Below are 14,523 nucleotides of genomic sequence, written 5' to 3' on the forward strand. Positions count from 1 at the left end.
GCCGATCTAGGCCGCTAAAACCGATGCAGATTTACTCTTGGGGGATACTATAGCCCACTAAATGCGGCTACTTGGAGCTAATTATCAACCCTTAACCCAACCCTTCTTGTCTTGTGTGTCTGTAGACTCTGTCAACGTGATCGGCCAGGTTTTTAGTCACTCCGGAGCTGAATGTGGAAGAGACGTGGACAATGTTGTATCAATTGAGTGATTGGTCACCTATAGAAACCAGATTAAAAGGTTTTTAGTTTAAAGAGGAGAGCTATATCTCAACAATTGAAGATATACAGCTCCAAAGCTCCGGATGCGACACGGCCCGGTAAGAGCCGCCTCGGTACTACCGCCGTATAAGAGCTTATTCGGCAATCTACCGAGTCCAACACCGACGATCGGAACAGCAATAGTCATTCAAACTTGTATAAAACGACAGCGTGATCTCTGTTAGCCTATCCTCGGCTTAAAGGCAGTGTCTGGTATTCTAGATATGCTCGGTGCAGTCCGGAGTACTCTCGGCTTTGCAGCCGTTGATCTGATGTCTAGGGGAAGGCAAAGTGCCTGCAGCTAGGATCTAATGACTCTTGTGACGACAGTCTAGTTCAATAATAGGCTCAATCCTGAAGACTCTCCAAATCATAACATCGCCTTATATGGATACTATGATAGACACCACAGCTAGGATTAGGGTACATACAATCCCCAACTGACAGCTTCGCCTCGTGTACATCAACCCTTGTACGCCTTCTCCAACTCAGCAATATCAAACTTCTTCATCTTCATCATGGCCATGGTCGCTCTTCCAGCTGCAGCTTTATCCTCAGATCCCATCATCTCCTTGAGCGCTGAAGGCACGACTTGCCAAGCAACTCCGAACTTGTCGGCCAACCATCCACACTGCTGGCGGGCCTCATCACCGCCTTCGCTGAGCTTCTCCCAGAAGTGATCAACTTCAGCCTGATCCTTGCAGTCGATCATGAGAGAAATGGCTTCGCTGAATTTCCATTTCGCAGGACCGCCATTGAGGGCGACAAAGGAACGGCCTCGGAGCTCGAATTCGACTACCATGACCCTTCCGGGTTCCTGGCCGTGTGTGTCTTGACCGGCGGGAGTGTATCGTTGGATGTTGTTGATCTTGGAATCAGGGGCAAAGATTGAGACGTAGTGGTTTGCTGCCTCTTCGCCTTGGTCCTCGAGCCAGAGACAAGTAGTGAGTTTTCCGAAAGACATGGTGTTTAGTGATGATGGAGTGTTTGATAGAGTATTGAATTGTGTGTGAGTATGGTAGGACGAGAGAGAGAGATTACATCTTCTTTATAGGCCTATGTCGTTGATTGAACCAACACCGTGAACTCTGGTGGCTTATGCCAGGAGTATTGTTCACATATTGAGGCGTAAGACTTGGGTCAATAATCACCAGGGGTTGGCAAATGGGGGAAATGCACAGATGAAGGCTTTCACATTGCAACACAGCAAACCGTCGGAGCACCGTGAACAAAGATATTTGCCGAAAGCCACTTCATCTAGAGGCGTTAGCTATCGCATTGTCGAACCAATTGTCTCTGTTGGGTCTGAGGACTGAGAGTGGGGAATGCTTCAGGTTCAGTAACACCAAACATAAGACGGAAGACAAATGTCCGACATGAGATTTTGCTGTTATCCATATTGATAACACTCCGTCTGCTTGGGCCTCAACTCCTCGAATTGTTCTGTGGGTAGAAGAAGAAGATGTTGGCATTGCTCATGGGCTAAGGTAAAAAGAAACCTTCAAATACGGTCCCTTTTATTTCTTCAATTGATAAGCTTTGCGTGGTTCTTGAGATCAGCTCTGATCATCACAATAAACCAATAACGATACGCATAATTCGTGTGGCTCATGGCCATGGTTCATCCTCGCAACCTCAGCATTAGCTGCTTTAGGCCTGGCCCTTGTCAGGTCAGGTCTGGTCAGGTCGCATTCTGTTGAATGGTTCAACCTGAGGTTCAACCTCATATTTCTGGTGTAAATGCACAAATGCCTTAGAACTCAGATCGTACCTTCCCGTCCCGTCCCCTAATCTATCTAAACCACAAAGGCGTCCGAATCTCCAAATACTCACCTAATTTCAATTTCCCCTCTCTCAACACCCAAAACCGTCACCACCAGGGACCATCTACGACTCAAATGCTATTCAATCCGCAGAATCCCTACTCGTTACTCGTTGCAAACTCACCCTCTCATATTTGGCGAGCTCATCGATCTTCGGTAGTCTCGCCAATGCCTCACTTGGGATTATCGTCGTCACCCCCAGCGTCATCTGCTTGTGCCACCCACATGCTGGTGCTCTGATACATACGCAACAACTCCACGCCAAAGTCTGCGATACGCTGGTAGTCGCAAGCCTGTCGCAAGCTAGCATTGATTTGGACCATCAATCTAGCAAGCCGCGACATGTCCCGCTCAAGACTCAGTGGTCTAGACGTTGATACATCAATCCCGTTTGATATTGTTCTCGTTGGACAAAGCTGCCCACTTTATGTTCGACCGTTGCCACCTGGAAAATAAGGTTGTGAGGCCTCACAACCAAAGGACCAACGCCAACCTGGCACGATGAGTCAGGCACCTATGGGATACCAACTTGGACGAGGCCGACCAGTCATCGTATGCTTCATCCATTTTTGGAAGCTGCCTTGATTTATCTGATCTCACGCCCAATAAGTGCACACTATTCGGAAACAGAAATCGTTCACTGGACTGTTAGCGACTTGAACGGTAGCAGCCTGACGCCTGTTGAGTCCTAAGAGCCAGGGTCTGCCAAGTCACTGCTCTGTGCACGTCGCGGACTTGAACGTGGAAAATCCTGGCAGATGATACGGAGCCTCCAATAAGCAAAGTTGGCTTATAATCCAGAGACTGTGAACAAGATCACGAGATCCTATCGGAATGCATCTGCAAAGGATCCATAGACGCGGCCCGCACAGCCTCATGCCTAACTATACTATCTTCAAGCGAAGATCAGAAAAGGCAACGAATACGATTAATGGGCGGACACACAAGGAAGTCTACTTGCGTGCTGTTAGTCGTCGTCGTAGCCTTGCACTTCCCCACGCCTCCATTATGCGACGCCACCCAAAGAGGCACGGCGCGTGAGTCACGATTTTTAACGCTTCCGCATAAGTCCAAGGACTTTGCTTATTATGGGACCTGCCGTATCGAGTCATCGTTACCCGTTGTCTGCCTGGAGTAACAGTCAAATACTAATAAAGTCGTGTTCGCAACAAACTTTCGCCCAACAATTCGGATCTGTCGGCGCCACAATACTTGCTTTTGCTGAGCCACGCACACGCGATGTCACGTGCTGCTTCTGACTAATCCTAGATTTCCAGTACTCCACCTTGTTCTACCCGTTGCCTTCCGCTTTTTCATACCAGAATTTTCAGGCCTCCAACCTACAAGCTTCATTCATCATAACCAGCCCGAACCGAGCGAGCAGCCATCGGCATAGCGATTTGCAATTACGCCTCCTCTACCACTCAACACCAACTCTCGCCTACGAGCCTCTATAAAGCGCACTCTCGCCCCCCGACCATAAGCACCGCTTTTAATTCACGCGCCTCTCGATTACAAACTCCTGCGACCGCGATTGTTGCGTCGCCTCCCGATTGTCGCAAAGCAGTATCAGTCACTCACAGGCACCATGAGTGTCGCATTCGAGCCTCGTAATTTTATTCATGATGGGAGCTATCCTCCCATCGGCGACGATCACGATCATGGTGCGGATCAAAGATTTACAGACAGCGATGTCGCCGAGCAACTCAGTCACTACACAACCGAGGCATCCATGCTCCCAGATACCACAGGCGTTCTTGGAGATGATAGAGGGATGATGACGGAGGATGCTGCTGCTGTTCAGGAAGCAACCCGGCTCGATCTAGGGCCCCACGCGTTCCCATCCCCGATTGAGGACCCTATGCAAGCACCATCACTCGACCCTCTACCCGACGACAAAGATCTTTCCCCGAGTATCGAATCTCCTCCTCCTTCGTCTTCTCGAGTGAAGTCCATCCCAAAACCCGAGAGAGATGCCGTCAAGGGCGCCGACGGCAAGTTTCACTGTACCTTGGATGATTGCAAGGAAGAAGTCCGAGTATTTTCGCGCAAATGCGAGTGGAAGTAAGTTCCCATCCAGATTTCGCACTCAGTAACGCTTGGCTAACTGTTTTATAGCAAGCACATGGACAAGCATGAACGGCCGTACCGATGCCCTGCCGAGGGGTGCGAAAATCTCCCTGGTTTCACATACTCGGGCGGTTTGCTTCGGCATGAACGAGAGGTTCATGGCAAACATGGAGGACCCAAGAATACGGTCAACTGTCCTCATCCTAATTGTAAGCGACACACCGGCAAGGGATTCTCAAGACAAGAGAACCTGAACGAGCACCTACGTCGGGTTCATACCAATCCTGATGGATCTACTCCTACCGAAATCGTTCAATCACCCGGCGACAACGACAGCGAAAAGACGGGCATGAAGCGCAAACGCCACTCGAGCGAGCAGGCCACGGAGGAATTGACCGAACTCAGGGAAGAAGTCAAACGCCTGAAGGAGGAGAATGAGAAGCTGAGGGCTGAGATGAACCAAAACTCCCAACATTCTCTGTCTATGATGGCCCAGATCGCCGAGTTGCAGGACGCTCTGCGTGAAGGTCTCGGACATACCCTGGTAGCTCCCACTGCACAGATGATCTAGGATCCAATCTTGCCTTTGGCAGTCCCCAATTTCAGTGGACCATAAGCAGGAGATCAAGGTCTGATGAGGATCACCACAAGCGGTCTGGACCAGGCAAAGTTCTGGTACCCTCAGGTTTCATTCCTTGACAGCTTCATCTACTTTCACTCAACATATACACACTCCACTCGGCGTTCGGCTTTATGCATGGGGTTCATGTCTCACATCAAGTATGAGTCCTGGCATGACTCTTTACACTTTTACTCTCAAATTTTTGGCACGGCGTTTATTCCAAGGTACTGGAATTGAAAGAAATGATATCCCCCTCCTGTTTGATACACAAATACAATGCACACGCACACTTTACATGATCAATGAAAGAATGGCAGATGGATTAGGGGCTATGAGACGGGACCGTATACCAAGCAGTATACATGAGATATGAACCAAAGGTGTCTGACGGTTGAGCTTTTTTATCTGTAATACCCCCTGTAATACACTAGATGGATGTTATTCGCATCCCTTTTCTTCTCAGATGAGTGCTATTAGAGTTCTCATGTTTCAAAACCAAGCTCTTCGTCCTCTAAACTTTCCCTATGGACTTTTTTCTGTGCTTGTGATGTTATGACTCTTAGTTTCCGGAAACTTCGGTAGAGTGGCAAAGACACCACAAATTGCTTCGTAAGCTCATACCGACGCGTTGCGGCTCAGCATGTCTTCCATTTTGAACCCCGAGTTCATGCACTATGTACCTCTACCCCATCAATGCATCCCTAACCCAAAATATACACAACTCCTGTCTTGCCTTATCTTCTCCTTCTCTTGGGTAGAAGTTTGAAACAGAATCCCAATCATGCAGCTCCGCTCTGCCCTCTTGATATATACATTCGAACCAGTTTTCATGCTGAGAAACCAAATGAGTACGAGGTAAAATTGGAACTTCTTTCAAGGCGACTTCATTGTGCGCCGACAAAACCCGCATCTGCAACCCCTGCTCGTTCTCTAGACGGCCTGCACGTAACTCGCAGGCACACTTCCCGTGACGCCCGCCTTCTCGACCTCGACCCAGCCATCGCCCGGGTCATCCTGCACAAGGACAAATCGTTCACCTTCGGCCATGGAGTGCTCTGACTCAGCCTGTGCCGTGTATTCGTATAGTGCTTCTACGTAGCGGAGCTTCTTTGCGCCGCGTTTGGGCGCTACTGCGGGACCCTTCTTCTTGGTTGATGGTGCTAGGGAGGATGTTGTGGAGGTGGAATAGGTAGATGATGGTCGGGCTGCGGGAGCGGGAGCAGCGGGTATAGTAACGGTGGTGATTTCAACATATGATGATGGTACGAGACCTTCCTTGTAGCCTGCGCGGACCTTGACCCAGCCGGAGCCGTCTATAACACAATTAGATATCGTCACTAAGTATCAGGGGCTCAGACTTACCATCAGGTTCCAACAGTACCACATCTCGACCATCTTGTACTGTAAGTTCACCCTCACCACTAGCTTCGAATGCATACAACATCTTGCCCTTCTTTTCCTCTTTTGCACCACCATTTGTCTCGCCGCCAGACCCTGTGATGTAAGCTGCTGGCGGAGGTGCCATGATTCTGTTCTTGCGCATAGTACCAGATGACTTGGCCGAAGACATGCTTGGCCTTCCTGCGTCTGGTGGTGTTTCCTCCGATGGGCTGAGCTGCCCAGATATGGATCCCGATAGAGATGGGCGTGCCGAGTGAGAGCTTAGAGACGTCATGGTATTGGAACGGGTGAGTTCGGGTCCATCTGAAGCATTAGAATGTACCGAAGTCATCGTGGCACTGGGCTTGAGCAGCTTGTTCGCGGCATCCTGGCGTTCGGCCTTGAGCTTCTTGCGCTCGTCCTTGGTCTGTTCGCCAGGGCAGTCAGGGGGTACCTTCATCTCACACTTGCTATGGCATGTGTAGCCGCAGTCTCGACAATCGAAGCCCTTTGCGCTCAGTCCCCAGATTCTCTCTCCACACAAATCACAATTCGTGGGTATCTTGAATGTTTGACTCTTGAAGTTGTGGTTCTTTGCACCCAACGTCACATCACCCACCACAGATGTGATTGTGGATGTTTCGACTTCGGCCGTCAGTCTTTGACGGTCAATAGAATGCAGATCTTCCTGCATTGAGAAGAGTATGCGAACAACTTCCACCTCGTCCTTCTTCTCTTTTCCTTCCCTTACTCGCTGCTTGAGTTGTTTGAGACTCTCAACCTCTCGTCGCTTCTTATCAACCTCCCTCCGTAATTCTCCTAGTTGCGACTTGGACTTGCCCAAGACATTGCGCAAGAAGACCTTTGCGGTCTCGTCAACTACCATCGTGCCATCATCATGCCAAACAGGACTGGCCTCGAAATGCTTGTCGGGGGGTTCGTTAAAAACTCCCATATTGTGTTGGATGTACATCATGGAGTCAAGATGGGGCAAGTTCCTCAGAATCTCGGTGCCTTGGTGCTGAACCATGCCATTGCTTTGTTGCAGCATGTCTGACTCGAGGTTTGTCGCAACAGTCCAGAGACTGTTCAGCTTGGTCGTTCGAAACTCGCTAAGATCCTGTAGACTATCCATAACCTCGGGGACATATTCGTGGTAATATTTCTCCTTCTGCTTATTGGTAACATTGATCGCAATGATATAGGTGTTCTTGGCGTTGTTCATCTCGAATAGCTGTTGTGTGTAGGCATTCTGAGCCTTGGCCTTGTCATAATGCGACTCGGTCTTCTTACGCTTAGACTCGACCTCTTGGCAGACAGTGTCGTATTTACCCTTTGTCTTGGCGAGTGAGGCATATGAAGCATCGCGCTCCTGCTCGAGCTTGGTAGCATAATCGGAGTGCCGTTTGCGCAATTCTTCAAAACGGCCGCCAAAGAACTTGAGCGGCTCGGCGACCTGAGAAATTAGATTATTGGCGTATCGGTCATGTTCGTTGGCGCGGGATTCGAGCGTCGTAAGCTGGGTTGTCCATGTGGTCAAAGAAGCACTGTAGTGGTCGCACAGTGATCAGCGTGTGCTTTCAAGCCAACTCATGAGAGACTGCGTCCGTACCTTTCGAGCGAGCCGGGCGTCATAGCAGGAGTGTCTCCTACACTGAGCTGAGCTGTCTTTTTGTTCTTCTTGTCAAAGTACTTCTTGGCAAGTGCTGTAAGCTTTGCGCTATATTCCTTCTCGATGGCTGCGCGCTCGCGGTAGAATTGCTGTATATCTTCAAGCCAGGCGATGCCGTGACCGAGCCATGCGTTCGCGGGTTTGAAGCCATCCTAGAACGCTTCCTGTTAGCCATGCGAATGGTGAGGGAGCATATGAAAGGAGCTTCGAATGCAGGCGCAAGACAAAAAGGAGACCACAATGATGCATTATCAACAGCAGGCTATCTTCAGTAAAGTAGGCAACTAACCTTGAGCTCTGAGCCAAAGGTGGGCATCGCGTCCACCTCAGCCATGATGGGCAACGTGTGTATTCAAATCGATCTCAGGAGCGAGGGGTAATCGGTCGGCGCGGATGAGACGGAGACATGTACGAGATCGCAGATTCGAGGCCGCAGGTGTGTCGAGAGAAAATGGCCTGAGTTATGGAAATAAGTTTGGAATTGAAAGTTATTTGTTAAAGTGAGGTTATAATGGACAATGACAGCCAACGATGGCGGGGGAAGATGAGGCGCAGCTTATGAGGATACAGTATAAGGCAACTAAATGGAAGGTAACTTCAACTGAAGAGTAGAACTAGACTAACGAAGAAGGAAGAAGGCGCCGCCGCACCGCGCCGCGTGGGCAGCCGATAGAGCATGCCCGTCCAACCCTGCAGGTATGGAGAGGGTGCAGGTGGTCAGTTTAGGCTCTAGCGTCCCTAATTTACAGCGTCGAGAGCCTAAAACCCCGCCAATGAAGAAATATTGGGGGCGCCCACATCATACGCCCCAGCTAGGAATTGATGGGCGGGAGAGACTTTTGGTGCAGGGCAAGCTCTGGACGAGATCCCTTTCAATTTAGGCTTGGGAAGGCTTTGCCGATTTCCGGTCTGAGCCGCATAAACCTTTGTCAGAGTCGCATTCATGTAGGTACAGACAGATTTGACGTCTTGACTCTCGACATTGTTCTAAAAATGTGTCATGATGGGTATGTCAGGGGTCGAATTGGGCATCACCATGTCCAATTTACATCAATGCAACAGACTACAAACAACATATATCCATGCTAGATATACTAGTGCTCTTGTCTGACAGCTTCGACACCGCAAGATTAATGCCCAGCAGCCAAGAAGTAATCAGACTCAGGGGCTAGTTATGATGACACAGGCGACGGGTCCTCTGCGACAATCTGCTTCAGAATATTTCGCCGATGCATCTCCAAGGGCAACACTGACCTCGAGGACCCAAAACCAAGAAAAGAGAGACGCGTAAAACTGGCTGATAATCCACTTGGCAGTGGACATAGTTCGGCGGGTGGTCGGCTCGGATGGAAGCCGAGTGACCCCCGGGGACAAGGTCCAGCAGTAACAGTAGCAGTAGCAGTAACAGTCGTAGCACGTCATGTAAACTATTCCTAAGAATTCCCCTATGCGAAACTAAGTTGCTACTATCTAAAACCGTTCTCTCAACTCTACTTCTTCATCATCAGTTGCTGTCCTTTCCAGTTATTGTCTGTTCTTCTTCTTATCAGCGATACCCCTGCCAAGACCAAAGCCTCAAATCTCTCTCTCTCTCTCTCACTCACCTAATCAACCATGGCACTCACACTCCAAACAGCCATTGACAAGAGCAATCCGCTCGCAGAGGCCATTATCGTGCCATCGAAGCCCAAGGCTCTCACCATCAGCTACTCCAACCTTGAGGCCGACGTGTCCGCCTTCCAGCGCAAGCTCGCCGATCTCGGCATCACAAAAGCCGCGCCTGTTTCTATCGCGCTCGTCAACTCGTACGAGTTCATCGTCTCCTTCCTCGCTGCTTCGTGGCAGCGCGGTATCGCGGCGCCTCTCAACCCGGCTTATAAGCAGGATGAGTTTGAGTTCTACATCGAAGATGTCAAGAGCGCCATCGTGCTTGTTCCCAAGGGAGCTTGGGCTGCTGGCGCGGCCAGTGTGAAGGCTGCTAAGAAGTTTAACGCTGCTGTTGCTGAGTGTTATTGGGATGCTGCCAAGGGCGAAGTTGCGCTCGATGTCAAGGACTATGGTCTTCTCCAGGGGAAGAAGGGGAAGATTCTCACCGCTGAGCCTGATGATGTTGCTCTCATCCTTCACACCAGGTCAGTTCTCATGATAGCTATGTTAAGCTCATAACTAATAAATTGACAGCGGCACTACTTCGCGACCCAAGGTGGTGAGTAGATTTACTTCTGATTCTCATTGACAGCTCATACTCACATCGACAGGTCCCTCTCACTCACCGCAACCTGACCCGAACCATGAGTATGCTATACTACACCCCATTTCACTTCATTTACTGACCCTGCCATAGACAACATCAAGAACACATACCAACTCACATCCAAGGACCGAACCATGCTGGTCATGCCTCTGTTCCACGTCCACGGCCTTCTCTGCGGTCTCCTCGCTCCTCTCTTCACCGGTGGTTCTATGGTCGTTCCCACCAAGTTCTCCGCCTCCGAGTTCTGGGTCGACTTCAACACCCACAAGGCCAACTGGTACACTGCCGTGCCTACGATCCACCAGATTCTGCTCAAGAATCCTCCTCCCAGCCCCAAGCCCGAGATTCGTTTCATCCGATCATGCTCCAGCCCTCTGTCACCCACCGTCTTCCAGCAACTTGAGGAGACTTACAACGCCCCCGTTCTCGAGGCTTATGCCATGACTGAGGCTGCTCATCAGATGACATCTAACCCTCTCCCTCCCGCCAAGAGAAAGGCTGGAACTGTTGGTATTGGTCAGGGCGTTGAGGTAAGGATTCTCAATGAGCAGGGCGAGGAGGTTCCCCAAGGCTCTGAGGGTGAGATCTGCATCATTGGTGAGAACGTCACCAAGGGATACCTCAACAACCCTTCCGCCAATGCTTCTTCCTACCACAAGAACGGCTTCTTCCGAACAGGCGATCAGGGCAAGAAGGATGAGGACGGATACATCATCATCACCGGCCGTATCAAGGAGCTTATCAACAAGGGCGGTGAGAAGATCAGCCCTATTGAGCTGGACAATGTCTTGACCCGTCACCCTAAGATTGGTGAGGCTGTCAGCTTTGCTATCCCTGACGAGGTATACGGTCAGGATATCGGTGTTGCTGTTGTTCTCAAGAACGGCGAGAAGTTGACTGCCGAGGAGCTCAAGGCTTGGGTCGCTGAGCGATCTGCCAAGTTCAAGGTGCCCAAGAAGGTGAGTTTTCCTTGCAATATGCTTAACATGTAGGGATGGAAGTGCTAACAGTGACTTAGATCTACTTCACCGAGATCATGCCCAAGACGGCAACTGGTAAGATCCAGCGAAGAATTGTTGCCGAGACCATGATGAGCGCTCCCAAGGCGAAGCTGTAAATGTTGTATTTGTTTCGCAGTGGCATTAGATTTCACATTTAGAAGATTACAGGAAGAGGGTTCTAGAAGAAGTTGGATAGAAATTGTTTCCAAAATTGATGAAGCATCGCTACTTTAAATGCGGCTAAAATCTATTTATCCCACGCTGTCTAGGATGTTTATTCCCTGGCCATGATCGTGACCAATGACCTCCGCCGTATCCCCCTCGTTTTATATCCCGTCCCGTAAGATACCGACCAACTCCTCCACATTAATCGCATAATATTCAGCATCTTTTTCCTTAATCGTAGTGTCCATCATGGTCCGCGACCTCGATGATATCATCGTCGTCGTTGATGTACAACCGACTATCATTCCTCTTCAGCCCGGGCTTCTCAGCACCCGGCGCCTGAACCTTTCTGTTGGTCACGGTGTGTCGCTCAACCCAAGCTGCTGTGCCATCGGCTGCCTCCCATCGCAGCGGTGACTTGGTGAGCGAGTCCTTGGCTTCTCCGTCTGCGGGCTTGGCGCTCGCAGGGTCAACGCCAGCTTCTTGTGCTGTGTGGAGTAGAGCAGCGTTGGCGTCTTGAAGATCGAGGAATACAGAGGTGACTGTGGTGTTGGACTCTGTGTCGCGCTGGAGGAGTATGTAGACTGAGGGAGCCATGATGGGTTGGTTCCGCAGTTTGTATGGGGATGGGAGGTAAGTGTGGTTTTCAGTTAGAATGTATGGCATAGGTTATTGTGTGATTTTGTGTGTAATTGTTTAGGTAAGTAGTGATATGTTTGTTCAGTTGTGTGAGTATGGTTGGGAAAAGAAAGAGAGAGGGTGAAGCTGAGATATTATATCACATTTAGATCCCACCTCATATGCACGAGCCTCCACCGACACAATCCAATTGCCAGGTGACCTAACTACCTTTAGCTCTACGGAGTACGGAGTATAGATGTCTAAACTGGACCCCTCCCCCGCCAACAATTGCGCGACTTCTGGCTTGTCATGAGTGGTGTGACTTCTCATAAGGCGAGAGGAGGGCCAAAATTAGCAAGCAAGACATATTACCTATTCAGTTCCTGTCGAGCCGAATTCACTCGCTTCATCTCGAGACCTGAGATCCCCGTGGGGGGCGAATTGCGCAGTACGGAGAACCAACGCCGAAGCCTTCGGAGCTGAAGCGGAGCCAGCCCGGGTTTAACATGTCCGGCCCGTCCGGTAGTCGCCGATCAAAACAAGTTATGATGTAAATTCTGAACCCATGATATGAAAATTTCTGTGTCATAATGTTGAGGACTGAAGGAAAGATACAATTTCTGCTTTTACTGTGGTCTTGATCCCCAGATACTGTGACCCCAGAAATCTATCATGGCACGATATATCCACCATGTCCATCTTACTAGCAAGGATATCGCATAGCATGATGACATACGATACAAGCAGACCTCAACAAACCGAAGAGAGGTCCCATCATAAACCCCAAACCATAAAACGGAAAGTATTACAAGTCAACTCTAGTGGCGTTGAGTTTTCGGAAAGTTTTTCAGTCTCGGGAACAAGACAGAATCAGGTTCGCCGAGTTTCCCGATGGCATCGGACTGCGTTGCTAAAAAACAGGGTCTCGTTGTTAGGTCAGGGTCCAAGCAGGTATTCGCTCGCTTAGCAGAGCTACCCCTGGAAACAAATACATCATCATTTGACCTCATCGATGGGGCACGGCTTCAGCTTTGTCTCCATCCTCCGTATATCGGCCATCTTTTGCTTTTTCATCATGAGTCAATTTGCTCATGAGAACAGAGCCATGGAATATCTATTTCTAATGAGAGGTATCGGAGCAGTCGGACATCTGAAAAGGGCAACGGTTTATATCGACAAAATGAACTGCTATTCTAGCAAATAATAAACTCTACACAAGTATACAAAAATAACCTCCCATTTACACCAACATCGTTGGCTGATGTCTCTAGCCCTGGGTTTCCCTTACAGACAAGTCTATCAACATACCAAACCCTGATCAATATATAGACAATGCGCCCATCACCTATGCCTCTACTAGTCACCTTTGGATCTCGTACTCATCGCCAACTGGAAGAGCAGAGTCGAGTTTCTTGATCTCATGCTTCAAATTTCGAGTCATAACTCCAACCAAGAGGAAGATCGTCGTAATCAGCATTTCTGGTACAACACTTAGACAGACTTGAACTGCTTTCGAGGTCAAGAAACCTGAAGTTGGGTGCGATATCTTGAGCTGGAGGTATGCGATACCATAGGCAAGGCGCAGTCCAAGGAGAGGAAGGTTGATAAAGACTGCATACATGAGCTTGGAAGTGTCAGTATCCACGTCTCGGTATTGGTGATGATAGGTATTCAACTTACTAGCTTCCCGCCGCGAAAGGAAGATACACGGTTGTGCGTGGATAATCTTTGACACTTTCCGAGGGACCACAAAGCCCAAATCGCGAGGAGACCCCATGCTAATGCGGTGAGTGCAGAAGCAACCTTGAGCAATGTCTTGTTGGTGGAAACAGAGTCGCCATTTTGCAACCCGATGACAGATACGATGATGAGGGCCATAGCTGCTGCAACAAGACCATGATACTTGATCTCGAGAATGATGTCAAGTTTTCTGTTCAGTCTAGGGTTTGTTCCACGACGGCTAAATGACTTTTAGTAAAAACAGGGACGTCAAGAAAATAGGAGTACTTACGCCTCGTGCAAGATCCCAGAAGCGGCCAGCAACAAAGGAGAGAGGCCAATACTGTTGAGTATAATCGATCCAGTTGAGCTGTTGGTTTCATGAAGACCAATGCCACCAGTCACAATTCTGAGTACGCAGAATATCTGGACGTAGAGCCATCCTATGAATCCAGTCTTTCCATGCTTGAAGAGGCAGTACAGAGCAGGTTGGAGGAGAATAATGTAAATGGCTAGTTTAGCCGCTGAGATGGAGTCTGTCATTTCGAGAGGATGATCGTTGGTTGTAAGTGAGCTGTGATGTCTGTATCGATCAAAACTACTACCAAGAGAACGAATATTGCTACATTATTATACTATTGCCGCAACTCCATTTCTGGCTGCCTCTTCAACACTGCCTTTCTTCATTATGGAAGCCAATTTCGACGTCGAATCCCAATAAGGAAATGAATTCGACGAGATCGTCTTTCGACCAATCATATGTAGCCTGGAGCAGATGTAAGCGATGATGATAAGTGTAGTGGCGGAGTTGCACTGGTTTCGACGATCTCGACTAACAACTTAATAAGGTTCTCACGTAATTTCATATCTCCTATACCATATCCCCCAAAACATTTATGTAGCAGCATATAGGAGACTACGGGTTTACGGCAAAGG

General features: G+C 49.2%; 6 protein-coding genes across 6 annotated transcripts; 2 read left to right on the forward strand and 4 right to left on the reverse strand.

Moving 5' to 3' along the window:
- Window positions 1-723: 723 nt before the first annotated feature.
- FTJAE_5646 (3-demethylubiquinone-9 3-methyltransferase) lies at window positions 724-1,224 on the reverse strand (the record flags this gene model as incomplete). The annotated part of the gene is made up of 1 exon (XM_037352175.1): window positions 724-1,224. One exon carries the CDS (start codon window positions 1,222-1,224, stop codon window positions 724-726), a length of 501 nt encoding a protein of 166 aa, XP_037207139.1.
- A 2,447-nt stretch (window positions 1,225-3,671) lies between these two features.
- Window positions 3,672-4,724, forward strand: FTJAE_5647 (fungal specific transcription factor factor; the record flags this gene model as incomplete). The annotated part of the gene is made up of 2 exons (XM_037352176.1): window positions 3,672-4,147; window positions 4,202-4,724. 2 exons carry the CDS (start codon window positions 3,672-3,674, stop codon window positions 4,722-4,724), a joined length of 999 nt encoding a protein of 332 aa, XP_037207140.1.
- A 981-nt stretch (window positions 4,725-5,705) lies between these two features.
- Window positions 5,706-8,161, reverse strand: FTJAE_5648 (BZZ1-Myo3 5p-Bee1p-Vrp1p actin assembly complex component; the record flags this gene model as incomplete). The annotated part of the gene is made up of 4 exons (XM_037352177.1): window positions 5,706-6,088; window positions 6,138-7,702; window positions 7,768-7,979; window positions 8,117-8,161. The coding sequence occupies 4 exons, from the start codon at window positions 8,159-8,161 to the stop codon at window positions 5,706-5,708; spliced, it is 2,205 nt and encodes a 734-aa protein (XP_037207141.1).
- A 1,280-nt stretch (window positions 8,162-9,441) lies between these two features.
- On the forward strand, window positions 9,442-11,198 carry FTJAE_5649 (fatty acid transporter FAT2; the record flags this gene model as incomplete). Its single annotated transcript, XM_037352178.1, has 5 exons — window positions 9,442-9,959; window positions 10,009-10,033; window positions 10,086-10,122; window positions 10,172-11,040; window positions 11,100-11,198. 5 exons carry the CDS (start codon window positions 9,442-9,444, stop codon window positions 11,196-11,198), a joined length of 1,548 nt encoding a protein of 515 aa, XP_037207142.1.
- A 280-nt stretch (window positions 11,199-11,478) lies between these two features.
- FTJAE_5650 (actin polymerization) lies at window positions 11,479-11,844 on the reverse strand (the record flags this gene model as incomplete). The annotated part of the gene is made up of 1 exon (XM_037352180.1): window positions 11,479-11,844. One exon carries the CDS (start codon window positions 11,842-11,844, stop codon window positions 11,479-11,481), a length of 366 nt encoding a protein of 121 aa, XP_037207143.1.
- Window positions 11,845-13,228: 1,384 nt separating this feature from the next.
- On the reverse strand, window positions 13,229-14,130 carry FTJAE_5651 (uncharacterized protein; the record flags this gene model as incomplete). Its single annotated transcript, XM_037352181.1, has 3 exons — window positions 13,229-13,492; window positions 13,549-13,828; window positions 13,880-14,130. 3 exons carry the CDS (start codon window positions 14,128-14,130, stop codon window positions 13,229-13,231), a joined length of 795 nt encoding a protein of 264 aa, XP_037207144.1.
- Window positions 14,131-14,523: the final 393 nt, after the last annotated feature.

This window comes from Fusarium tjaetaba, assembly GCF_013396195.1.
Source record: "Fusarium tjaetaba strain NRRL 66243 chromosome Unknown NRRL66243_c0000109, whole genome shotgun sequence".
NCBI lineage: Eukaryota > Fungi > Ascomycota > Sordariomycetes > Hypocreales > Nectriaceae > Fusarium > Fusarium tjaetaba.